Source organism: Nycticebus coucang, chromosome 9 (genome assembly GCF_027406575.1).
Source record: "Nycticebus coucang isolate mNycCou1 chromosome 9, mNycCou1.pri, whole genome shotgun sequence".
Taxonomy (NCBI): Eukaryota; Metazoa; Chordata; class Mammalia; order Primates; family Lorisidae; genus Nycticebus; species Nycticebus coucang.
The window spans coordinates 52930792-52956757 of NC_069788.1; the positions used below are offsets into that span (position 1 = coordinate 52930792).

The following is a 25966-nucleotide window of genomic DNA, read 5'->3' on the forward strand; positions in this document are numbered from 1 at the left end:
GACATAATCATTACAACAGGCATATAAGGGAGAAGTCTCATCATTTTTATATTGAATTCATGTGTTTATGTGAGTTTCCTACTATTGGTTACCACACTGCAAAGATTTTTTAAAGTGTTGTTATTTCTAGCCCTATTAAAGAGGTAACATTACATCTTTACCTAGTCTTTGCGAAGTAAATTGAATGGCAATTAGAAATTTATTGCAAATTTGCTAAATATTATTTTTTTCCCTGTGCATTTAGACCCAAATCTGGGTAAGAAAACCTAGACTCTAGATCTGCCTCAGTTACTGAGGCATTTAGTGATTACCTGTTCATTCTCTCCCATAACCCTGCAAGCAAAAAAATGAAAAATGTTGCTTTTACCTTATGGTCCTCACTGTTTTTTCCTATACCCCAAATTGCCATGCTATTTTTGACAATAAACAGATTATTTATTTAAAATTAAAATGTTTTAGATAAACATCAAGTTACTTTAACATGTTTCTAAGAATTATAATAAGTATAACTTATGACATAGAAAAATGACCTTTGCACTTCCAAATTTCTGCAGATGCTGGACTGCTCATATCAGATTCCTACTGAAGTTTTTGTTTCAGAAGACTAGTTAACAGCAAGTAAGCTCTACTTAATGCTATTTCTACTAGGATATGATGGAAATAATGTACTATGGGATTAATATTTAAAAATGTCTTTTTACAAAACTCTAAAATCTAAAATTATACCAAACTTCCATTTGATACAATTTTATAACTTCTTAACTAAGACTAAATTACTAATAAATTACTAATTAAATACACTTAATTAAATGAGTGGTAATTCAGAATTACTTGACACAAGGGACCAAACAATTCGTATGGTTTCATATCTTTGGATTGAATTTTATTTGAAAATTCAACTAACCCTTACTGTGGGTTGCATTGACTTTCAATGTTTTCAAAAAGAGGGAAAATCCAGATATTAATAGGGAATAACTTATTGTAAATGTGTTGGGTGCTGGAAATCACTTGAGGGAACGAGCACTTGGAAAAATGTCAGTATATACTTTCCAGAAGGGGGAAAGAAGGGGGAGCCAATGAAAGTCTTTGGACAATAAAATGACGCTGGGGTTCTTGAGAATGTCAGTAACTCTGTGAGATGGCAGAACTATGCTTGAGGGGGCTGTCCCCTTTCAGGTGGGAAAGATGAGTCACTTGTTTTTACATCAAGAACATCTTTATAGCATTTCTGTCAGATTCTATTTCTGAAGATGATGAACCATGACCTTTATCAATTTATAGTATATATTCTGAAGTCTTAAGATTTAGAAAGTTTGCCAGAGTCAGAAGCTCCTTTGAAGCAAGATCTGGATCAGAATGGAGTTGTCCTAGAGGAATCATTTACTTCTGATCCTAGGTTTCTTCAGGTCCTCACAGGACAATTTTGAATTTTGAATTTCTGATTCTACTCAGCATATTCTTCCTCCTCCCTTGGCAATCTGATATGCTAAGGGACTCCGTTGTCTCAGGCCTTTCCAAAGTACCCTCCTAGGAAAAAGGAAAGTGGATCCTCTTCTAAAAAGCCATATATAATCTTGGCCTCAGTATAGTTTTGTTTGCTATCTGCATTTTATTTTCTCAAGTCACTGAGTTTTCCTCAGCACACAGAGCTGATGACATCCAATTATGCATAAACTTTCCTCATGGGAACTAGCCTGCTTTGATAAGAACAAATGATACTTTCTAGACTTTCTGTCAGACCTTTGGTCCAGACATTGTGTTTAAAAGTACTTGAAAGAAGCAGAAAGATAAACAAGGTTCTGAACGTCACATCTACCCACCCCCATTCACCATGCTTCTAATCAACTTGCAAACGCTTAATAAAAATAGGAACAATTTTAGAAAATCATAATGCCTAAAATTAAATCCAGAAAAAAAATTATGAGAAGGAATACACACTGCTAACTGTATTTTATTATGATTCTCAAGTTTATTCTTGGGAAAGGGAAGAAGGGAGGAAGGAGTAAAGGGGGGGGAGGGAACGAGAGAGGGAAGAAAATGAAATGAAATTTGTCACCCATCATACTTTTTAGAACAAAGACATAAAGTATGATCATAGTTTAAGGCCCACAGTTTGGTAGTAAAATACTAACATACAGGAGGTTCTAGGATTTCAGTTCCTAGGATTTGGACTCTTAAACTACTGTTGTCTCATAATACTCACATCAGATTTTCCACTAAATGGTTCCCCCCCTTCACTGTTCTTTCTGCTGTCTTTCCCATTTAATGTGTCTTCATCTATACAGAAGCCTTCCAGTGGCTTCTCTCTGAACTGAACTATCAGCAAAAACTTCCTTATTGACCTGAAAATAATTTCTGTTAAGTGTTTTTCCTTTGATTCTTACACTTGTTTGAAAAAACAGGCGCCAGTCCCATGTGTGTCCTGCTTTCCACCAAATCAACATTTTGCTGTTCCTCTCTAAGAATATTATCTGTATTTTTCCAAAACACACCCCAAAAAAGGGTCCTTTTAAAAACATGTTGTTCATAGTTTATTAATCCATTCGTATCTGTTGTTTTTTTAAAGCATTATTCTTACATTTCCTGAATATCAATAATATTTAGCATTTTTCAATAGCTCAATAAAACTTTTATTTTACTTTTTAAAAAAAAAAAAAAAAAAAACATGTTGTTGGGCGGCGCCTGTGGCTTAGTGGGTAGGGTGTCGGCCCCATATACTGCGGGTGTTGGGTTTACCAGCCCCTGCCAAACTGCAACAAAAAAATGGTCAGGCGTTGTGGCGGGCTGTAGTCCCAGCTATTAGGGAGACGGAGGCAAGAGAATTGTCTAAGCCCAGGAGTTGGAGGTTGCTGTGAGCTGTGATACCACAGTACTGTACCGAGGGCAATAAAGTGAGACTCTGTTGCTACAAAATAAATAAATAAATAAATAAAAACATGTTGTATGATTTAGACTGAAACAGAAAGTAAAATAATCGGTTTGAAATAGAATAGTCCCACAGCCTTTGCCTCTGTGGTGCAACTGGTTAGTGCTTAGCCAAACAGTTGGTGGTTCGAGCCAACCAGGGACATGTCTAAGTGCTGGCTTTGTTAAAAATGTTACTCTCGTATTTTCTCACGTTCAGGATTGTGTCTGACAACATCAGGCTGCAACAATCAGCCAGTCGTTTTCAGAAATTGATCAGCTGATCATTTTCAAAAATTAAATGAAAATCCAACAATTGTGTGTGTCTCCCTTGGTATTCTTCGGAATGGCTACAACATTCCCATGTTCATTTTTTACTTATATTTATTTATTCTTCTCCCTCTTGTACTGTGAAGGAAACTCATTCACTGATAAAACTTACTGAACTTTCAGATGCCATCAGATATGAGGGCAATCCCCTTGTCCTGGACCTAACATTTTATTTCCAGACCATCTCTCTCCTTGTGCTGCTGCATTCAGTAGAGTCCACAAGGCAAAAAGTAGCAGTAGACATTTGTCCAAGGTCCTACAGAACTTACCCCTCCATACAAAGCTGGTGTAGCCTCCATTTGAATCAGTTCCTTGTGTCTAGCTTTGAACATCCTGAGAAATCACAAATAAGAATAAAAAAGACCAGTATCTAAGGTATCTGGTTTTCAGTGACTATGGTATTTTCCTAAATCGTCAGACTCAGTTTTTCCTTGCTTACAAATTGAATACCAAAGACGATCTTTAACACTTTTCAAAAGGCCTCTTTTCTTTCTTAGACTGCAATTCTATTTTCTGGAATTGTTAATTTGAACAATTAAAATTGACCCATATTAAGGTTATTCTTTTTAATACTTAAAAGAAAAACAAAGATTAAAAGAAGAGCAAGTCCATCCATAAAGTCCTGATTAAATAATCAATAATTCTTCAGACAACAGAATTGGAAGCAAAGGTGAAAGAAAAAAAGTCTCTGTACTGATTTTCAGCCAGTGTAGTGGGAATGTGGCTGCAAGGCACTAACCTGGATAGCCCAGGGCCGTCACAGGCTCCTTACTACCAGAGCTGCTGAAGTCTGTTGGGCATGAGCTACACAGCTACAAAAGACATCACCAGATTTAAGATAAACTCACTCCTCAGCCCACTTTCCTATCTCCAGTGTCTCCCTTGAACCAAACTTACTTCAGCAAATCAGCGGACAAGGGGTTGGAAGTGTGGTTTCAATAAAAAATTGAAAAGGCAGTTGAGAGCAGACGATGGCCATCACAAAAGTTAAGCAAAGTGAATTGTTATTCGTCTTATTCTTCATTCTGTTGTAATTAGCTCAGTGCACTTCAAGTTAAAGTTCTGCCCTGGACTTGAAATGGAGCCATAGTAAATGCAAATCCGGAATTGCATTAGGTTATTTACTTTTTCTTTATATAAGCAATTATACCACAAATTCCTTGTTCTACTAATTTGCTTTAAAAAACTCATTTTTCTTAAGTATTAGTATTTTTTTCTTTCACATCCTTGTCTTTTATTTCTTTTCCTCACCCTTTTGAATGTAACAAAATACATTTCTACATCTATGTAGTTACTATATAATCTTTACCTTTCCTTCAATGTTCATTAACTTGCTCTATCAGCAACACTTACTTTATTAAATTATTTTGCTCTTTCTGTGTATTCTATTTTTAGAAACCTCAAAACTAAAATGTGTTGCTCAATTAATGTATTTAATGAACACTTCTCTCTAAATAGGTTTAGATTTCACACACACACACACACACACACACACACACACACACACACATTTTAAAGGTTAGTACTGGCCTACCCATAGTAATAGTGGAATTAGTTGCCCAATTAGTAATAGTGGAATTACTTGCCCAATTTCCTGAAATACTTACCAACATCATATTTTTTTAATAGTTTCCTTTGGCTGCTTTAATCAATTGCTACAAACTTGGCAGCTAAAAACATTTATTTTCCTAGAGTTCTGGAGATCAGAAGTCAAGTGCTAGCAAGCCTACTCTCTCCAGAAACTATATGGGAAAATCCCTTTCCTTGTCTTTTCTAGCTTCTAGAGCTGCATTCCTTAATGCCTGAGTCATTTTCCACCTTAAAAGCTAGTGGTCTAGCATCTTCTTTTTATTTATTTATTTATTTATTTTGTAGAGACAGAGTCTCACTTTATGGCCCTCGGTAGAGTGCCATGGCATCACACAGCTCACAGCAACCTCCAACTCCTGGGCTTAAGTGATTCTCTTGCCTCAGCCTCCCAAGTAGCTGGGACTACAGCCGCCCACCACAACGCCCAGCTATTTTTTGGTTGCAGTTCAGCCAGGGCAGGGTTTGAACCCACCACCCTCAGTATATGGGGCCGGTGCCTTACTGACTGAGCCACAGGCGCCGCCCGGTCTAGCATCTTGTGTCTCTGATTATGTTACATAATATCCAGGATAATCTACCCATCTCAAAATCCTTAACTCTATCACACCTGCAAAGGCCTATAAAAAGTGAAATTCACAGGTTCTGGGGATTACATCTTTTAAAAATGTTTAAGTCCTGAAAAACTGTATTTTTGAGAAAAAATAAGGCATAAATGAAAGAATATACCTCCTTCATCAATTGGAAGAGTCACTATATCATAGATGTCAATTCTTGCCAAACTGATCTATAGAATAAATATAATCCCAGTCAAAACCATAGCAAGATATTCTGTGTAAATTGACATGCTAAGAAAATACAAAAGGGCCAAGGATAGCCAAATCAATCTGAAGAACAACACTAGAAATCTTCCATTTCTATATGTCAAGATCTATCTTAAGTTACAGCAGTAAGACGTTGTAGTTTGGGGGCAAAGTTAGACACATAGACCAACAAAGCAAAACAGAACCATACATAAGTGGTCACCAAATTTATGGCAAAAATGAACCTGCAGTGCAGTGAAGTATTATTAAATTTTTTTTTTTTTTATTGTTGGGGATTCATTGAGGGTACAATAAGCCAGTTACACTGATTGCAATTGTTAGGTAAAGTCCCTCTTGCAATCATGTCTTGCCCCCATAAAGTGTGACATACACTAAGGCCCCACCCCCCTCCCTCCATCCCTCTTTCTGCTTCCCCCCCCATAACCTTAATTGTCATTAATTGTCCTCATATCAAGATTGAGTACATAGGATTCATGCTTCTCCATTCTTGTGATGCTTTACTAAGAATAATGTCTTCCACTTCCATCCAGGTTAATACGAAGGATGTAAAGTCTCCATTTTTTTTGATGGCTGAATAGTATTCCATGGTATACATATACCACAGCTTGTTAATCCATTCCTGGGTTGGTGGGCATTTAGGCTGTTTCCACATTTTGGCGATTGTAAATTGAGCTGCAACAAACAGTCTAGTACAAGTGTCCTTATGATAAAAGGATTTTTTTCCTTCTGGGTAGATGCCCAGTAATGGGATTGCAGGATCGAATGGGAGGTCTAGCTTGAGTGCTTTGAGGTTTCTCCATACTTCCTTCCAGAAAGGTTGTACGAGTTTGCAGTTCCACCAGCAGTGTAAAAGTGTTCCCTTCTCTCCACATCCACGCCAGCATCTGCAGTTTTGAGATTTTGTGATGTGGGCCATTCTCACTGGGGTTAGATGATATCTCAGGGATGTTTTGATTTGCATTTCTCTAATATATAGAGATGATGAACATTTTTTCATGTGTTTGTTAGCCATTCGTCTGTCGTCTTTAGAGAAAGTTCTGTTCATGTCTCTTGCCCATTGATATAAGGGATTGTTGGCTTTTTTCATGTGGATTAATTTGAGTTCTCTATAGATTCTGGTTATCAAGCTTTTGTCTGATTGAAAATATGCAAATATCCTTTCCCATTGTGTGGGTTGTCTCTTTGCTTTGGTTATTGTCTCCTTAGCTGTACAGAAGCTTTTCAGTTTAATGAAGTCCCATTTGTTTATTTTTGTTGTTGTTGCAATTGCCATGGCAGTCTTCTTCATGAAGTCTTCCCCCAGGCCAATATCTTCCAGTGTTTTTCCTATGCTTTCTTTGAGGATTTTTATTGTTTCATGCCTTAAATTTAAGTCCTTTATCCATCTTGAATCAATTTTTGTGAGTGGGGAAAGGTGTGGGTCCAGATTCAGTCTTTTACATGTAGACATCCAATTCTCCCAACACCATTTATTGAATAGGGAGTCTTTCCCCCAAGGTAAGTTCTTGTTTGGTTTATCGAAGATTAGGTGGTTGTAAGATGTTAGTTTCATTTCTTGGTGTTCAATTCGATTCCAAGTGTCTATGTCTCTGTTTTTGTGCCAGTACCATGCTGTCTTGAGCACTATGGCTTTGTAGTACAGACTAAAATCTGGTATGCTGATGCCCCCGGCTTTATTTTTGTTACTAAGAACTGCCTTTGCTATACGGGGTTTTTTCCGGTTCCATACAAAATGCAGAATCATTTTTTCCAAATCTTGAAAGTACGATGTAGGTACTTTGATAGGAATGGCATTGAATAGGTAGATTGCTTTGGGAAGTACAGACATTTTAACAATGTTGATTCTTCCCATCCATGAGCATGGTATGTTCTTCCATTTGTTAAAATCCTCTGCTATTTCCTTTCTGAGGAGTTCATAGTTTTCTTTATAGAGGTCCTTCACCTCCTTCGTTAGGTATATTCCTAGGTATTTCATTTTCTTTGAAACTATGGTGAAGGGAGTTGTGTCCTTAATTAGCTTCTCATCTTGACTGTTATTGGTGTATACAAAGGCTACTGACTTGTGGACATTGATTTTATATCCTGAAACATTACTGTATTTTTTGATGACTTCTAGGAGTCTTGTGGTTGAGTCTTTGGGGTTCTCTAAGTATAAGATCATGTCGTCAGCAAAGAGGGAGAATTTGACCTCCTCTGCTCCCATTTGGATTCCCTTTATTTCCTTGTCTTGCCTAATTGTATTGGCTAGAACTTCCAGCACTATGTTGAATAGTAAAGGTGACAGAGGACAACCTTGTCTGGTTCCAGTTCTGAGAGGAAAAGCTTTCAGTTTTACTCCATTCAATAAAATATTGGCTGTGGGTTTGTCATAGATAGCTTCAATCAGTTTTAGAAATGTGCCACCTATGCCTATACTCTTCAGTGTTCTAATTAGAAAAGGATGCTGGATTTTATCAAATGCTTTTTCTGCATCTATTGAGAGGATCATGTGATCTTTATTTTTGCCTCTGTTAATATGGTGGATAACGTTTATGGACTTGCGTATGTTAAACCAGCCTTGCATCCCTGGGATGAAGCCTACTTGATCATGATGAATGACTTTTTTGATGATAAGCTGTAATCTATTGGCTAGGATTTTGTTGAGAATTTTTCCATCTATATTCATGAGTGAGATTGGTCTGAAATTCTCCTTTTTGTTTGGGTCTTTTCCTGGTTTTGGTATCAGGGTGATGTTTGCTTCATAGAATGTGTTGGGGAAGATTCCTTCTTCCTCTGTTTTTTGGAATAATTTCTGCAGTACAGGAATAAGCTCTTCCTTGAAGGTTTGATAGAATTCTGGAGTGAAGCCATCTGGACCAGGGCATTTTTTGGTTGGAAGCTTTTTTATTGTTTCTTTGATCTCAGTGCTTGAAATTGGTCTGTTCAGGAGGTCTATTTCTTCCTGGCTAAGTCTAGGGAGAGGGTGTGATTCCAAATATTGATCCATTTCCTTCACATTGTCAAATTTCTGGGCATAGAGTTTCTGGTAGTATTCAGAGATGATCTCTTGTATCTCTGTGGGATCAGTTGTTATTTCCCCTTTATCGTTTCTGATTGAGGTTACTAGAGATTTTACTTTTCTATTTCTAGTTAGTCTGGCCAATGGTTTATCTATTTTATTTATTTTTTCAAAAAACCAACTCCTTGTTTCATTAATTTTCTGAATGATTCTTTTGTTTTCAATTTCATTGATCTCTGATTTGATTTTGGATATTTCTTTTCTTCTACTGAGTTTAGGCTTAGATTGTTCTTCTTTTTCCATTTCCATAAGATCTCTTGTGAGATTGTTGACGTGCTCTCTTTCTGTTTTTCGAATGTAGGCATCTAAAGCGATGAATTTTCCTCTCAAAACTGCTTTTGCAGTATCCCACAGGTTTTGGTAGCTTGTGTCTTCATTGTTGTTATGCTCAAGGAAGTTAATGATTTCCTGTTTTATTTCTTCCTGCACCCATCTGTTATTCAACAGAAGATTGTTTAATTTCCATGCCTTTGGGTGGGGTCGAGCATTTTTGTTAGAGTTGAGTTCCACCTTTAGTGCCTTATGGTCTGAGAAGATACAAGGTAAAATTTCAATTCTTTTGATTCTGTTGATATTTGTTTTGTGTCCCAGGATATGATCAATTTTGGAGAATGTTCCATGGGGTGATGAGAAGAATGTATATTCTTTATCTTTGGGATGGAGTGTTCTATATGCGTCTATCAAGCACAGTTGTTCTAGGGTCTCATTTAAATCTCTTATGTCTTTGTTTAATTTCTGTTTAGAGGATCTGTCCAGCTCTGTAAGAGGTGTGTTAAAGTCCCCTGTTATGATGGTATTGTCAGATATCATATTGCTCAGACTGAGTAAGGTCTGCTTCAAGAATCTGGGAGCATTTAAATTGGGTGCATAAATATTTAGAATTGAAATGTCTTCTTGTTGTATTTTTCCCTTGACCAATATAAAGTGACCATCTTTGTCTTTTTTGACTTTAGTTGCTTTAAATCCACATGTATCTGAAAATAAGATTGCAACTCCTCTTTTCTTCTGCATTCCATTTGCCTGAAAAATTGTCTTCCAACCCTTGACTCGGAGCTTTAATTTGTCTTTTGAAGCCAGGTGTGTTTCTTGCAGACAGCAAATGGATGGCTTGTGTTTTTTAATCCAGTCAGCCAATCTATGTCTCTTCAGTGGGGAATTCAAGCCATTAACATTTATTGAGATAATTGATAAGTGTGGTAGTATTCTATTCGTCTTATTTGGTGAGACTCCATTGCTTAGTTTTATCCTTTGCATCAGTGTGGAGGTTAGGTTCTGTCCTTTGATTTCTGAGTTCTTACTTTGCTGCTGATCCATTGTGGTGGTCAGTGTGCAGAACAGGTTGAAGTATTTCCTGTAGAGCTGGTCTTGTTGTGGCGAATTTCCTCAATGTTTGTATATCCGTAAATGATTTGATTTCTCCGTCAATTTTGAAGCTTAGCTTGGCAGGGTACAGAATTCTGGGCTGAAAATTGTTCTGTTTAAGTAGATTAAAGGTTGATGACCATTGTCTTCTTGCTTGGAAAGTTTCATTAGAGAAGTCTGCGGTCACTCTGATGGATTTGCCCCTGTAGGTCAACTGGCGCTTACTCCTGGCAGCTTGCAGAATCTTTTCTTTTGTCTTGACTTTGGACAGGTTCATCACAATGTGTCTTGGAGAAGCTCGGTTAGAGTTGAGGCGACCTGGGGTCCGATAGCCCTCTGAAAGCAGTGTGTCAGAATCTTTGGTGATGTTTGGGAAATTTTCTTTTATAATATTCTCTAGTATGGCTTCCATTCCTCTGGGGCATTCTTCTTCCCCTTCTGGAATTCCTATAACTCGTATGTTGGAACGCTTCATAAAGTCCCATAATTCTGACAGTGAACGTTCTGCTTTCTCTCTCTTCTTTTCTGCCTCTTTTACTATCTGAATTATCTCAAAAACTTTGTCTTCTACCTCTGAAATTCTTTCTTCTGCATGGTCTAACCTGTTGCTGATACTTTCCATTGCATCTTTAAGTTCCCTGATTGACTGTTTCATTTCCTTCAGCTCTGGTATATCCTTTTTATATTCTTCATATCGTTCATCTCTGATTTGATTCTGTTTTTGGATTTCCTTTTGGTTATTTTCCACTTTATTAGCAGTTTCCTTCATTGTTTCCATCATTTCTTTCATTGTTTTCAACATGTGTATTCTGAATTCCCTTTCTGTCATTCCTAACATTTCTGTATAGGTGGAATCCTCTGCAGTAGCTACCTCATGGTCCCTTGGCGGGGTTGTTCTGGACTGGTTCTTCATGTTGCCTGGAGTTTTCTGCTGATTCTTCCTCATGAGTGATTTCTTTTATCTGTTTCCTTGCCCTAATTTTCCTTTCACTTCCTCTTGCTCTTTAAGTTCTTGTGCCTGTGGACTAAGGGTTACAGGACCAGAAGGGTGAGAAGGTTGAAGAGCAAAAAAGGGGATGAAAGAAAGGAGAACCGAGTGATAAGAAAAAAAAAGAAAGATAGAGAAAGGAGAGGGGGTGGGGATAAGGAATATTGACAAAAAGAAGAGAGGCACAGAAAGAGGGAGACAGGGCAATATAGGTGTACAGTAGGGTACTTTGACACAACCTTAAAAAACCCCCACCTTCTGGGGGTGACCAGTGGGGTGGTTCCCTTGAGGTCAGCAGCTCTTTGCTAACCTGATCAGACACAGTACCCCACCTCCACCAAGTAGAGAGGAAAGACAAAAATGCTATAAATCAAACCAAAACAAGCAAACAGAAAACTTTACGGGGATAAAATTGGGTGAAAAACCAAGTGATAGTGGTAGAAACACTAGCAAAAATGAAGTTGTAGTTATTAAAAAAGGCAGCAATGGGAAATTATAATTAAACCAGTAAAATTGAGAAAGAAAAAGGGATCTGTATGGAAAAGATTGAAATTAAAAAACAAAAGAACATCAACAACGTCAAAATAAACAAACAAAAAAAACACAACCAAACAAAAAAAAAAAAAAAAGAAAGAAAGAAAAAAATACACAACCAAAAACAAAGCAGTTTGTATATGTTATTGAATATTGTCTGGGCAACACGTGGTCTTCTGGGGTATGAGATGTTAGTCACAGTTCTGATACGACTGGAGGCTGCTGATTTCTCAAACCTCAGCAGGTAGACACCCTAAATCTCTCTTCAGCCCACTTAAAAGGCACTTTGAACTTGTAAACTTGCTGAGCAGAAGCTTTCCCAGCTTTCTCGCTGGAATCACTGCTGAAGTGGCTATCCACTTACTCAGTGTGCCAAAACCGGTCTCACTCTGCCCCTGAGGGTTAGGGCTGCAAGGCGGCTCAGACCCAACCCTTAGGCTACTTGGTTGCTGGGTTACCAGCTCCCACCGGTTTCTAGCTCTGCGACTCTGAGGGCGGAGCTTGCCGGGGCAGATCACTGACAATGGTTCCGTGTGACCCACCGCCAAACAGTTTTAGCTCCGTCTGGCTCAGCGGCTCAGACTGGGGCCCTAGACAACGGCCAAAGTTCTCCGCCCTCCCGCTCAGGCCTTCCCCAAGGCAGTTCAACTCAGTGCCAAGTCCAAGGACATCAAAACAGTTCACAGGTAAGGCCTTTCTGGTTTGCAGTGTCGCTGCTACTGAACTTACAGTTGTGGGCGGGTTTAGACGGATTGAACACACGCGACCACTTGCCGGTTTTCCACTGTTTTAGTCCTCCTCTTGGGGTCCAGAAGTCTCTCGCTGACTCCCTGTATCCTCATAGGAGTGATGGTAGGCAGATCCCACCAGCCAGAGATGCCTGAAGTCCTATCTCCCCAGACTCACGGTGCCCAGATGCAAGGAAGCTGTTACTCGGCTGCCATCTTGCTCCGCCTCCATTATTAAATTTTTTTAATATGCATTATGATTATTGTATGACTTCCCACTTGTTCTGTTAATATGATTAAATATATTAATTAGTTTTCAAGTTAAGTCAACCATAAGCCAATTTTCTTGCATTGTATTATCACTTTTCTGTTTTGCTTTAGTTAATATTTTGTCAATTTTGTATATATTGAGGTAATTTTAATTTTCTTTAATATTCCATTAGACATTTTCTTTTAAACTTTACTGGATGGTTTAATTCCATTAGATATTGATGTCAAGATGGTACTGATGTCACAATTGTGTTGATATCTGAGCGTAGTGGTGCATATCTATAGTCTCAGCTCTTCAGAGGCTGAGGCTGAGGCTGAGGTGGAAAAATTGCTTCAGCCCAGCAGTTCTAGGCTCTAGGGATAATGATCATACCTGTAAATAGCCACAGCACTCTAACCTGGGCAACTTAGGAAGAACCAGTCTGTTAAAAAAAAGAGGGTGGCAGGCAGTGCCTGTGGCTCAAAAGGGTAGGGCACTAGCCCCATATACTGGAGGTGGTAGGTTCGAACCCAGTCCCCAGCCAAAAACTGCAAAAAAAAAAAAAAAGAGGGTGGCAGGCTGGGCACAGTGGCTCATGCCTGTAATCCTAGCACTCTGCGAGGCCGAGGAAGGTGGATTGCTTGAGCTCATGAGTTGGAGACCAGCCTGAGCAAAAGCGAGACCCCGTCTCTACTACGAATAGAAAACTTGAGGCAAGAGAATCTTTTGAGCCCGAGTTGAAGGTTGCTGTGAGCTATGATGCCATAGCACCCTACCCAGGGCGACAGCTTGAGACTCTGTCTCAGAAAAGGGGCGTGTGGCAGGTGTTGAAAGCTGTTTCCCTTTTTTCTATTCTCTGAAAGAGTGTCCATATGATTGACGTTTCTTCAGTAGCTTTTAAGAAAAATCAATAAGGAAGCCAGAAGCTTGCAACTTCTGTTGGAGGAATTTTTTGTTATTTTTCTTGCAGTTTTATTAAATTTTTTATCACAAGATCCACACATTTGAGATGTCTTTTAAAGCTGTTTTAGTTTTGTAGCCATTACATCTCCCCTCTTGTGCAATTTACTTTTTTTTTTTTTGAGAGAGAGAGAGAGACTCAGCTGTGGGTAGAGTGCTGTAGCATCACAGCTCACAGCAACCTCAAAATCTTGGGCTTCAGCGATTCTCTTGCCTCAGCCTCCCAAGTAGCTGGGACTACAAGCACCTGCCACAACGCCCAGGTTTTTTTTTTTTTTTTGTGGTTGTAGTTGTTTGGCAGGCCAGGGCTAGATTCGAACTTGCCAGCTCTGGTGTATGTGGCTGGCATCCTAGCCACTGAGCTACAGGTGCCAAGACTGCAATTTACTTTTTAAAGAAATTTAATAATTTTTTTCTGAGGACATTCCAAAATGCTATAGATTTGACTGACTTCATTTTTGTGTTATTATTAAAAACACTTCATCAACTGTATTTTTTTTTTTTTTGTAATGTCAGGTTCAGAGATTTGATAAAACTCAACTTCAATTATTTTAACAATACTTCATGGGCAACACTATATAGACTATTTATTGCTTAAATTGATCTTTAAGCACCACTTTGTTAATATATCCATTAAAAGTTCTTCCCATCAACTTTTCTTCAAATGGCTTGATCATTTTTTTTTTTTTTTTTTGAGATAGTCTCACTTTGCCGCCCTTGGTAAAGTGTCATGGCATCATAGCTCCCAGCAACCTCAAACTCTTTGGCTCAAGTGATACTCTTGCCTCAGTTTTTCATTTTTAGTAGATACAGGGTCTTGCACTTGCTTAGGTTGATCGCTAACTTGTGAGCTGAAGCAATCCACCTGCCTCAGCCTCCCAGAATGATAGAATTACAGGTGTGAGCCACTGCACCCAGCCTGGCTTGATCATTAAATAGATACATCATTTCATCAGGAATAATAAAACAGTGATTTTCTAATTTTGTCATTCCTACTCCATTTATTAGCCAAATTCTACTATAAAGTGATTTTTTTTTTTCTTCAGTTTTTGGCCAGGGCTGGGTTTGAACCTGCCACCTCCGGCATATGGGACCAGCACCCTACCCCTTTGAGCCACAGGCACTGCCCTATAAAGTGATCTTTATCAATTATTTTCCTAAAATGTAAAAATATTAGAATGCAGCATAAATACATAGTGGAGGATAGGCACCAAAATGACCCCCAATTATCCTTGCTTCCTGGTATTCACACTCTTGTGTAATACATTCCCCTTGTGTGCTGGTATAGTGACTTGCTCCTAATAAATACAATGTTGCTGGGATGCCACTTCTGTAATTGGGCTGCATAAATTTCTATTTTGCTAGAACATTCATTCTTTCTGATTTTGATGAAAAAAAGATGCTGCTGGCCAGTAAGGAGCTGAGCCCTTAGTTCACCATCCCACAATGGCCTGATCCTGCCAACAACCTCTTGAACTTTGAAATAGAGCCCTCGGGCGGTGCCTGTGGCTCAGTGAGTAGGGCGCTGGCCCCATATACCGAGGGTGGTGGGTTCAAACCCAGCCCCGGCCAAATTGCAACAACAACAAAAAAAATAGCCGGGTGTTATGGCAGGCGCCTGTAGTCCCAGCTGCTTGGGAGGCTGAGGCAAGAGAATCACATAAGCCCAAGAACTGGAGGTTGCTGTGAGCCATGTGATGCCACGGCACTCTACTGAGGGCAGTAAAGTGAGACTCTGTCTCTACAAAAAAATAAATAAATAAATGAAATAGATCCCTCCCCAGTTGAGCCTTCAGATGAGCCTTTATCCCTGGATGACATCTTGTGAGATCCTGAAATGGAAGACCTAAGTAAACCCTGCTAATTTAATTTAATCTAATAATTCATTAAGGCAAATACATTAATGAAAACAAATGTTATTTCTGCCCCAATTTATTTTTCCTAAAACCTAATTACAAAATAGGATGCACCATTTAATTGTAGTCATTATGTGATAAATGACTCCAAATTCTTTGACACTTCTTTTAAGCTTGAAATCTGATATTGTTTGTGACTAATCAAGAGGGCACAGTGGAAGTGATGCCAGAACAGTTCCAGCCTAGCTTTTCAGAACACTAGCAGCTTCTTCCTTGGTCTCCACTGCCTTGGAGCCATGAGACCCCACTGAAGAATTCTGACTACCCTGCTGAAGAGCTCATAGTGAGAGGAACTACAACTACATAAGAGTAGTAGTGGACACAGTTGAGCCAAGCCTTTCAGCTATCCTTGCCAATGTACAAGGCATATTAAGTGGAGTTGTCCACCCTCGGAACAGACCAGTGACAATGTAAATACTACCAACTGACTTCAAGCAATGCTATGTGAAGCAGATGAATGGCTCACTCGAACCATGACTGAAGTCCTGACCCAGGGCTGAGTGCAGTAGTTCATGCCTGTAATACTAACACTCTAGAAGGCTGAGGTGGATCACTTAAACTTAAGGGTTCCAGACCAGCCCAAGCAAGAGCAAGACCCAGCTCTACTAAAAATAGAAAAATTAGCTGGGTGTTGTGGCTGGCACCTATAATACCAACTACTAAAGAGGCTGATGCAGGAGGATTGCTTGAGACCAGCAGTTTTAAGTTGGTGTGAGCTAGGCTAATGCCAGGGCACTCTAGCCTGGGACAACAGACTAAGACTACATCTCAAAGGGAAAAAAAAAAAATAACAACATGCAAACTTATTTTAAGTTAAATATATACCTGCTTATTTCTTTTTAATTTTAAAATATTTAAGATGATAATTTCTTCAAATACACCTTTCTTTTCCTTTGAATTCCTTGTTTTGTATTTAGGAATCACTTCTGCAGCCAGGGATCATTCATTTGACAGACATACACTGAGTGCCATGATGTGCTTGATACCACTAGAAGCACTAGTTATGCAACAGAAATTACCTTGTGTTAATTTAATAGTTAAATAAAAACATCACCAAAGCACACATTCAAAATACTGATAATCACTGTTGTTAAAACTGTAGAGAAATTTCCCATCTTACACCACTGTCGTAACCTGTTTGAGGGACAGTTTAATGGTTCCTATCAATAACAATGTAAATGCCACTTAAGGCAACAACTACAATTTTTTCTTTTTTTGGAGATAGAGCCTCAAGCTGTTGCCCTGGGTAGAGTGTAGTGGCATCACAGCTCACAGCAACCTCCAACTCCTGGGCTCAAGCAATTCTCTTGCCTCGGCCTCCCAAGTAGCTGGGACCACAGGCACCGGCCACAATGACTGGCTATTTTTCAGTTGCAGCCCTCATTGTTGTTTGGCGAGCCTGGGCTGGATTCAAACCCACCAGCTCAGGTATATGTGTCTGGCGCCTTAGCTGCTTGAGCCACAGGTGCCATGCCAACAACTACAATTTTAATATTCTATCCTGCAGACATATTCATCCCATCTACATCGATACTATATATATATATATATATATATATAGGAATGTTCATTACAGCATTTCTGTAATAGTAAACAGAGATTATTAACCTAAATATTCATCCAAGTTAGTGAATGGCTAAAACTTTGTGGTATAATCATGTAATGAAAGCCCCTTGTGGTTTAAAGTTGTGGAGGATCAAGTTGTACTGCTGTCCTCCTCCAGAAGTATGTTACAATTTTGCCATCTAGCTCCATATTTATATATGCATAGAAAGTGCCCCCAAAAGTACACTTTTCCATTTACTCCAACAAACATGTTTTGGCAAACTGTTTGGAAAGTTTTCACCAGGTGAGAACCTTTATGATGGAATTAGTCATTCTTAAATGGATTGAGTTCAAAACAGATGGAACCATATAGTCCTAAGTTCCAACACAGAGCAAGGCCAAGGGATAGGATAACACTGGGGCCTAGGAAAATGTACTTTGTGTGAGGTGGCAGCAGTCCCTTGGAAGATGGGTAGATGGAAACCTGTGTGCAGTCTGGTTTATTCATTGGCCCCTCCAACTTGACAGTGTCCTAGGACAAGTAGGCCTGATCTAGCTCACTAGTCTTCCCATGATGAGGCTACCCATTGAAGCCACTCTTTCCTTTCCAAAGGAAGAAGCACTTCCTTCTCCTGAAGTGCTTCCCATTCCCTCCACCCCCTTTTACTGTTCCCTGTGCATTGGACTCACGCTCATCTCTTCCCTGCCCTCCCCAACCCAGCAGGAAAGCCTATGGGATTCAACTGTTTGGTGCCCCTGTCTGTTCTTGGCTAGTTTGAAAGTTCTGCATCCCCTTGAGTTGTCTTCATGACTGAAAGGATCGGCAGAAGATAGGAGAAAACCAGAAAAACTTTACCTTGACACTCACAGGAGTTTAGTTCAAGTCTCATGAATACACAAAATATTTGAATTGTAAAATATTAGACTAAAAAAACTATACCACCTGTTTCTTTCCATTCCTCTGAATGAGCTGTCATTCAGAGTCCCAGTTCTGTGTTGTCTTCGGAGCAGGAGACACAACTGACGAATGTGAAAAGCAATTACTGTATTTGCTAGGGATATGGCACCTGACTCGCTCAAAAAAGGGCAGGTTTTTCAATACTGGGTCTTAAACAATCTGCTAAAATTCATACTAACTATCCTAGGGAGCTGAGCATGTCTTTGAAGCATACACCAAAGCTCTTTTCCCTCATAACTCTACAGTAATATTATAAGACACATTTCATGGAGTTAGATTTCATGATTAATCATAAAAACAATCAAGAAGAAACTAGTTGCAAACGTTATTTTTGCAAGTTCCCAAGAAAAAGTTTACAAGACACCCGGACATAGCCTGTTAAAGCCTATTTCCTCTAACAGGGGCCTCACTTCTTTACTCCAGTCTGAAAGAAATTAGCCCACTCTACTGCCATCAGATGCAGAGTCCTAGCTACTCAAGTTGAGAGTAAAACAAAGGTGAATCAGAGTACAGACTGCAACCACAGTGTCAGGACCACAATCACCCAGTTTGCTCTGAAGTAAAATAAATCCACTCATATTTGCAGTGATGAATGCTTATTGCATGAATCTCATGACACATTATAGACTAGAGAGTGAAGTATACCACTCTCTAGTCTATACCACTTCACTCTCTAGTCTATAATGTGTCATGAGATTCATGCAATAAGCATTCATCATATGCACACAAGGAAAAGCATCTGAGAAAAATGATGGGAACAAAAAATAAGTGGCAAATTACATCATACCGCTGAGTTCACTTTTAACAGGAGGGTTAACAGTATGGAAACAATTGTGACCATAAAAAATAAATCATTTTCCTGCCCTTGAAAGGGGTATGAAGAAGAAAGTTCCTAGGAAATTTTTTTCCACCTATTTATTCTTATTCCTTACTCTGCCTGTGACTATTTAGGTTGCCTGGTTGCAGGGGTAAGCTCTTTGTGCATTATTATTTCAGACAGAAGCTGAGATGCTGATCCTAGAATCTAACAATTAATACCTAACACAGCCCAACCTGGCAACACAATTCCTTTCCTAATTCAAGAAAGTCTTATCAAACTCTAATGTAACTGTTGTACTTTCTAAGCTATTAGCAACTTCAGGGAAAGAAATGTTTCTTCACCTTGCTATCTCTGTAGTTAGCAGAGGTAGCAGTGGGTACTTGACTTTCTGAGTAGTAAGTATGTTAGCTTATCAAATTCTGACTTTGGACCTTTCTCGTTCATTTTGACATCATGACCCGAGGAAACAATCCACATGAAACAAACCCACAAGAAATGAACACTGAAACAAGGATATTAAGTTCCTAAGAAGTAGAGATATAGTTTGTGTGCTGAGTATGAGAGGTACATAGGTTGTGGAAAATGTTATACCAAGCTTTACTGTATGGTCACTTTTATTTTTCCAGATAAAATGCACCTACCGAGTTAAGATCATAATGTGACTGGGATACTTTACAGCTAAAGTGGATAAATCCACTCCAACACCCAAGAACACATGGGTGAGCACACTGAGGAGAAAAAAAAGCAAGCAAGCAAAAAACTAAGAGACAAGCAAAATCTAAATGATAATCATATTCTGGAACTACACTCCAGGAAGTATCCTGAAGTTAACAGCCTGGATGATGATCAGTGTTAATTTACATGGGACTGTGTTTTTATTTCTTAGATTATTGTGACAACCAGATTTTTAGTTCCTCTTAGTGATTTACACTGTTCTTTGAAGCACCTAGGGCTGCTCTCATGCCTGTTCATAAATCCTCTCTTGTCAAAGCCCCAACACACGTAAGTGCACCTAACAGGCATTTGTTCCTGACTGACTTCCCTCCTAGGCTTTGCCCACCTTTACAGTGGTTCTAACCCAACACTCCATCCATGAAGCACTGTTTGCAATTGTAGGAGCACAAAGGGCTCTTTCAAAATTCTGCTGTCATTCTCCCCGTTCATATTCTAGGAATGACCTAGAAACCTTGGTAAAGACTGACCCAATTCTAATAGACTGGGACCATGAATCACGTTCATTAGAGTACTCCATGCCCTGCTACAGCTCCCTGTCTACCTCTTACATGCATGCACCATGATGCCTCTCTATTCTAATAGCCTATAAGACTCTTTAATGCCAAGGCCCATGTGTTATCACCTATCGACAAATTATTTCCTGACCCAGTGGCTTGGTAAATGCTGAATTAGATAACTGATAAACTGGGAAAAGAAATTAAACAGACAGAAATAGGAAAAAAAAAAAGTCCAGGTTAAATGAGGAACTCTTAGGTCCAAGAGATGAAGTGAAGGTGAATAGAACACAGGAATTGAAAATTGAAACTTGTCCAATGATCCCTCATCATGAAACTAAAAACCCATATAAAAATGTTATTTTCTTTTCTACAAATACATTTGGAAAGTGGTTCCCCACCCAGTCTCATCCCACTAACTCCTGTACCTATTAACTTTTCTCAAATAACAAGGATGCTATTGCTGCCCATACCTGTAGTTGCTAAATTGAACAAGATTGCCTGGACAAGGCATTATCACTCTAGTTGCAGATAAGGTTCTTCCCGGGGCCAAGAAGTGGGATTTTTAGAGGTACACAATGGGCTGTGGGCAAACAGCCAAAAGTCAAACAAACCAAAACAGGCATCTGAAATAGTCATAATCATGCTAGTATGAATTACGAATTAGGTGACTCAGCCAAGCATGTACAGGAATTAGATGGGAGAGAAGGGAAGCTCACAAAACTTCCACATCTAAGCCCTTACCAGAGACTCTTTGTATGAAAAACACAATAAAATATCTGCCTGGGAAGTCATTATCATTCTAGTGTGAGGTAGACAGAAAACAGGGCAGGGCCAGGAGATGAAATGAGCCTGCCTGCCCCTCAGGGGTCTCTAACCAGGGAGGGTCCCTCCATGCTCTCTGAGGGTGGTGAAGCTCCAAAGATCTTGGCAAGGAGCCCTCGGTTGGAGCGGGCCTGGTCCTGGGCAGTAGCCAGGCGAGCCCGTTCACGCCCTCCTGGCCGGGCTGCTTTCCGGGCCCTCAGTTCCTGCTCAGTGGGACGCTGGGCAAATGCCCAGGAGCCATCTGGGCGGGCAGGATCCCCATCAGATGCAAGGAAACGCTGTCCCTTCTCCACACTTCGAAGATAGAAGTCAGTCTCACGCTTGGCCTGAGCAACTTCTGCTCTAAGGCGCTGCCGGCGCACCTGGCGCTCAAAGGCAAGGTGCTCACTGAGGTGGGACCAGGTGAAACGGTGCAAATACTGCGGGCAGAAAGACAAGAAAATATCAGAATAGGGCAGATCAGAGACAAGGAAGAGAAAGGGAGAGGAGAGCCAACAAGAAGCTACAGTGGTGCTTGGGCCAGGGTTGGAGATGAGGGAGAATGAGAGGCATGGCAGAGAGATCTCCTCACCTTGAGGTTCCATAAGTCATAACGGAAGGGGCTACGCCTACGGGCACCCATAGGCGTGTTGTGTAGACTGGCCGCGACGCGCTTGGCTACCCGCTTGTCCCGGAACTCCACCCAGCCCTCGGTGTAGTCCTTGCTGTATGACCGCTTTTTTCCTCCCGTGGCCGCTGCTGCCTTCTTCTTCCGTTTCACGAACCGGTCTGCACACGAAAAGACCGTGCCATAGTTAATGAGGCCAACGCAGCTACCTCAAGAACACATGTCCCATTGTTCTGTAGACCTGCTGGTCAGGGACCCACCTCAGAGTCTTTGCCTGGGAGAAAGCGAACTGTGAGATGCATCCTTTCCTTTGACTAAATCATTTTCTCAAATCTCAACTCCTTAATATGGCCTTCCTTGAACACTACTTAAACCAAATTAGTGCTTGTAAGGGGGAAGAAGACGGCTGATCAAAAGCTGTTTCTTGACCTCGGCAGCGATGCTAAAGTACGTTCTGTTTTGTAGAAAGGTCGGTTTTACTCAGGTTGTACCCATTTAACAAAACAGTAAACAAGTCCAAAAAGAGAGGTGGGCAGAGCCGGGATTAAAAAGAAAATGGCAACAACCAAGAACTACGGCACCATCAGGCATACTGCGCTTCCCACCCGCCCACCCCCGCCTCATTACAAACCAATTGAACAACCCCCAGCCAAATGCTACCAGCTCGCTCCTCAACCCAGCGCATCCTAGCCTACACCACAAGCACGTGCACCCACCCGTCAGTAACACCACCTTCTTTGGTTCCCTGTCAGGGCTTACAGTGTAAGCCTTACACACTTACCCTCAGCCTGAAAGAAAACTCGTCCAACCTCACCGTAGGAGCTGAGAAGGTTGCGGACGTGCAGGGGCCGGAAACGCGGCGGGATGTGGCCCAAGTACACAATACCCGGTATTACCCGCCTCTTGACATCACGAGCTCTTCCTTCGGATTCCTCCTGTTCCTCCTCCACCTCTAGTTTCTGGTCTGTCTCTTCCAGCGGGTCTTGTTCCGTAGCCTCCTTCACGGACTCTCCGGTCTCCATGCTGGCTGATATGTAGAGCGCCACTGCCGTAAAGCGCTGTGCCGAATGACGCACACCTTGTGCGACGGCCTGCGGCGTAGGGGCGTGGCTGAGGCTGTAAAATATAATGAAAAGCAGGGATTGGGAGATGAAGGGGGTCCAGGAGAGGACCGAGTGGTGTTGCCTTTAGTTGGGTATCTGATCAGAAACAAGGTTCAGAGAGGGAGAGAAGGATGCAAGACTTGGGGTAGCCAGTCATTGCTCCTGAGTTGGAGAGGCAGAGCCGGAGGAGGAAGATCCACCATGTACAACTTACTTGGTAAAATGAGTGAATGCATTGTTGAGACCCCAAAAAAGCAGGTTGGATGCTGACTCTTCTGGGAATTTTACAGAACAATTTTGAGAAGATTCTGTGTTCTAGCGATCAAAATAGCATTCTACACGAGAGACCTGAGTACGACTCTGGCTGGGGGATGACTCGCCTTTTAAAGTTTATAACTTTCATTTTTAAACGTAATTAAGTTTTGAAGTTTTGATTTTTTAAAACTGAACTTCGATATTTTAAAATCTAAATTTTTAAAATTCAGTTTAACTTTGCATATTTAATTTTGGAAATTTAATTAGATTTAATTTTTGAAACTATAAGTTGTGAACTTTAATATTTTAATTTTGATTTTGTGAATGACTACATGTAAGGAGAGGACCGACACAGTGTAACTCAACGATCAGAACACGTTTATTCAGATTAACCCAGAAGGGGCCTTTAACCTGGTTCCAAAGGCAGCTTCCCTTACAATCTAGATTTACGTAGCCTACTGAATCAGTAAAGCTTGTCCGGGGCGGAGTTTAGCCTGTCGAAGCGGGAAAGCGCATTTGAGGCGGAATTTGGGGCCTGGCCGGCGATTTCCAAGAAACCGCCCTTCCCTAACAAATTGAAACTGAAGAATTGCAAAGAGGGCCCTACATTGAGCACCACTCTGTCCTTAGGTCGCCATCTCATAGTAGTCTGCCTCCCTCACTAAAAAATCTAATTTGGGGCCTGTTATACATGTATGTTGACGTATTGCCCGCATGTATGTAGATACCACAAATACATGTCAGATGCACACATAACTCAGGCGACCCCAGGTGGCGCGCTTACTTCTGCTTACTCTTAAAGAAATTGATGTAGCCATATGACACAATTTGTTTTGGCACATGAAGGGTCCCTTCTGGATATGTGAGCGTCAGTGAGCAATCCACTGATACCTCTATACCTTGCCCTGACAAAGTAACTGGTGATCCTGGTTATAAGTCAGGGTTTCTGAATGAAACAGAGCCTACCAACCAAATCATGATAGAATTATATGACACAGAATAAGCGTTTATGGTTATAAAGCCACTATGATTGGAATGGGGAGAGGAATTAACTTGTTATTGTGTCATAAGCTAACCTATGCATAAGGATACCTCCAGGAAATTTGAAAGTTTGAATTCATTAAGAAGCCCCATTCCCTTTCTACGTAGATAGCCAACAAAATTGTGTAAACTTGTGTTAAAAGTGTTCATAGTAACAGCATTTTCTATATTGGATAGTTTAAATATCTATATTTGATAGTTAACTATATACATAGTTTAAATCTAAATTGATAGATTTAAACTAAACTATATATTTAAGCTAAATATATAGTTTAAATCTTAATACTTTATATATAAACTATAGTTTAATATACATAGTTTAGTCTAAGTTAATAGATTTATATATATCAATATATTTAGTTTAAATCTATCAATATAGCACCTAGTGAAAAGTTCAGTGAAGCATTGCCAAGAGCTTACCTGCAGCCTAATGTCATGTCATATTATTATACTTTAAGCTTAAGAAAATGTCTGAAGTATTCATGATTCTTTGCAGTAGAATTCTAAAATTCCTAATGTATTGAGCTAAAAGTAGAGGAAAAAAAAATCTCAAAATTGGGATGAAAAGAGATCTTAGACTAGGATTTGAAAGTACTATAGTAGTTTTCCAAATCTGGAAAGTGCAATCATTGGGATTCCAGAAAAAAAAAATTACTTGATTTAAATTCTTCGAAACATAAGGAATTTCACCCACTCTGTCTTATGCCCCATGTCAAGCTACAGTTACTGTCCTTATTCTCCTTTTCTCCCTTGCAACAACACACTACAATTCAGACTGCTTTCCTTTTTCCTTCATAGCTTCTACCAATCACTTGCTTCTCTGGGAACAAAGCTTCCCCAAGATAACCTGAAAACTGTAGCATGAATCACGAAATCACCTCTTAAAATTAGCTGCTCCTGAAAATTAGCATGTATTATCATTTCTCAATGTTGAGTTTTATGTCTAATTACTGTTAATAAATAGACTGACAATTGTATTCTATAGGAAGATACATGACTATCATATGCATTCTATATCTGGCATAAGGTTTCTACTTTCATGGCTGAAATAGCTACAGGAAAAATGCTTTTTGTTTTGTCTTCTACTTTTATTCCCAATAGCAAGCAGGGCTTCACAACACTCCTAACTCCTTCTAATTCAGCAGTCCTTCCATACAACACTGTTTTAACGAGCCTTTGTTTTAACTGCTCATTCTCTCAGGAATGGCCGGGAAAATGTGCTGGCCACTGACCAACTTTGAGACTATGATTAAGGATCAGGCTCAGGCTGAAGACATTGCTGGAGCCCCCACCATATGCCTTTGGTGCCCTAGTGAGGAGTCCCACCTATATGCCCTTGACCCTCACCACACCTGCTGGTATCAGCATCCTGTTTGCATGATGGCTTTCCATGCCTGCTTGTCCCACGCTGCCCACATACATGGTAGGCAAGATGCTCTACTGAATTAGAGGTTTGAAAGAATTCCCAAGCAATCACTTTTGGTAATTGGTATAGGACTATTCTACACTATCTTAACAAGGTGGCATAAATCTTAGCACATGAAGTAGAAATCAACTTTAAAGAGGAAAAACTATGATTGCCAATAACAAGGAAAGTATGCATGGGCTACGTGACTTCTGGCAGGTGGAAACAATGTGGTTAAAGGAGGAGAAGCAGCTGGTGGTCATTCCTTGAATGCCACTCCAAGTTGTGGGGGTCCTGCCACCCACAGCCCACTCCCTACAGTTCACCATCTCTCATCTGACCTATTAGATAATCTCTCTCCAGCTCCCCCAAACTTTTCCCCCCAGTATCTCTCCAACCCTATCCCCCGCTCTCATAGTGCCTCTAGAGTGACCTTTATGAAACTCAAATCCAAGACGGTAACTACATTTGATACAGCCTATCGCTCTCAGGATAAAGAAAAAAGTCTTCAATTGTTATTCCTAATGTCTTCATTTTTATACCTAAAGAATAAAAATTTCCATTTTTGCAAGCAATACATTCTTTGAGTCTCAGGGAATCTTACTCCAACTAGAAGCAGAAGTACCTATTTGGTTCCTTTTACTCCATTTTGCTTAATGTCAAGTCTTTTTACATGAAAAAGAGAATAGGAGTTTTATATTTTTAAGCTCCATCCATGGCACAATAAATCTATGAAG

The 25966-nt window shown here is 40.0% G+C and overlaps 1 protein-coding gene across 1 annotated transcript; it reads right to left on the reverse strand.

Moving 5' to 3' along the window:
- Positions 1–15338: 15338 nt before the first annotated feature.
- ABT1 (activator of basal transcription 1) lies at positions 15339–22464 on the reverse strand. Its single transcript, XM_053603465.1, has 3 exons — positions 22207–22464; positions 21390–21586; positions 15339–21237 (listed from the first exon to the last, which is right to left on the reverse strand). The coding sequence occupies exons 1-3, from the start codon at positions 22445–22447 to the stop codon at positions 20857–20859; spliced, it is 819 nt and encodes a 272-aa protein (XP_053459440.1). The 5' UTR covers positions 22448–22464; the 3' UTR covers positions 15339–20856.
- Positions 22465–25966: the final 3502 nt, after the last annotated feature.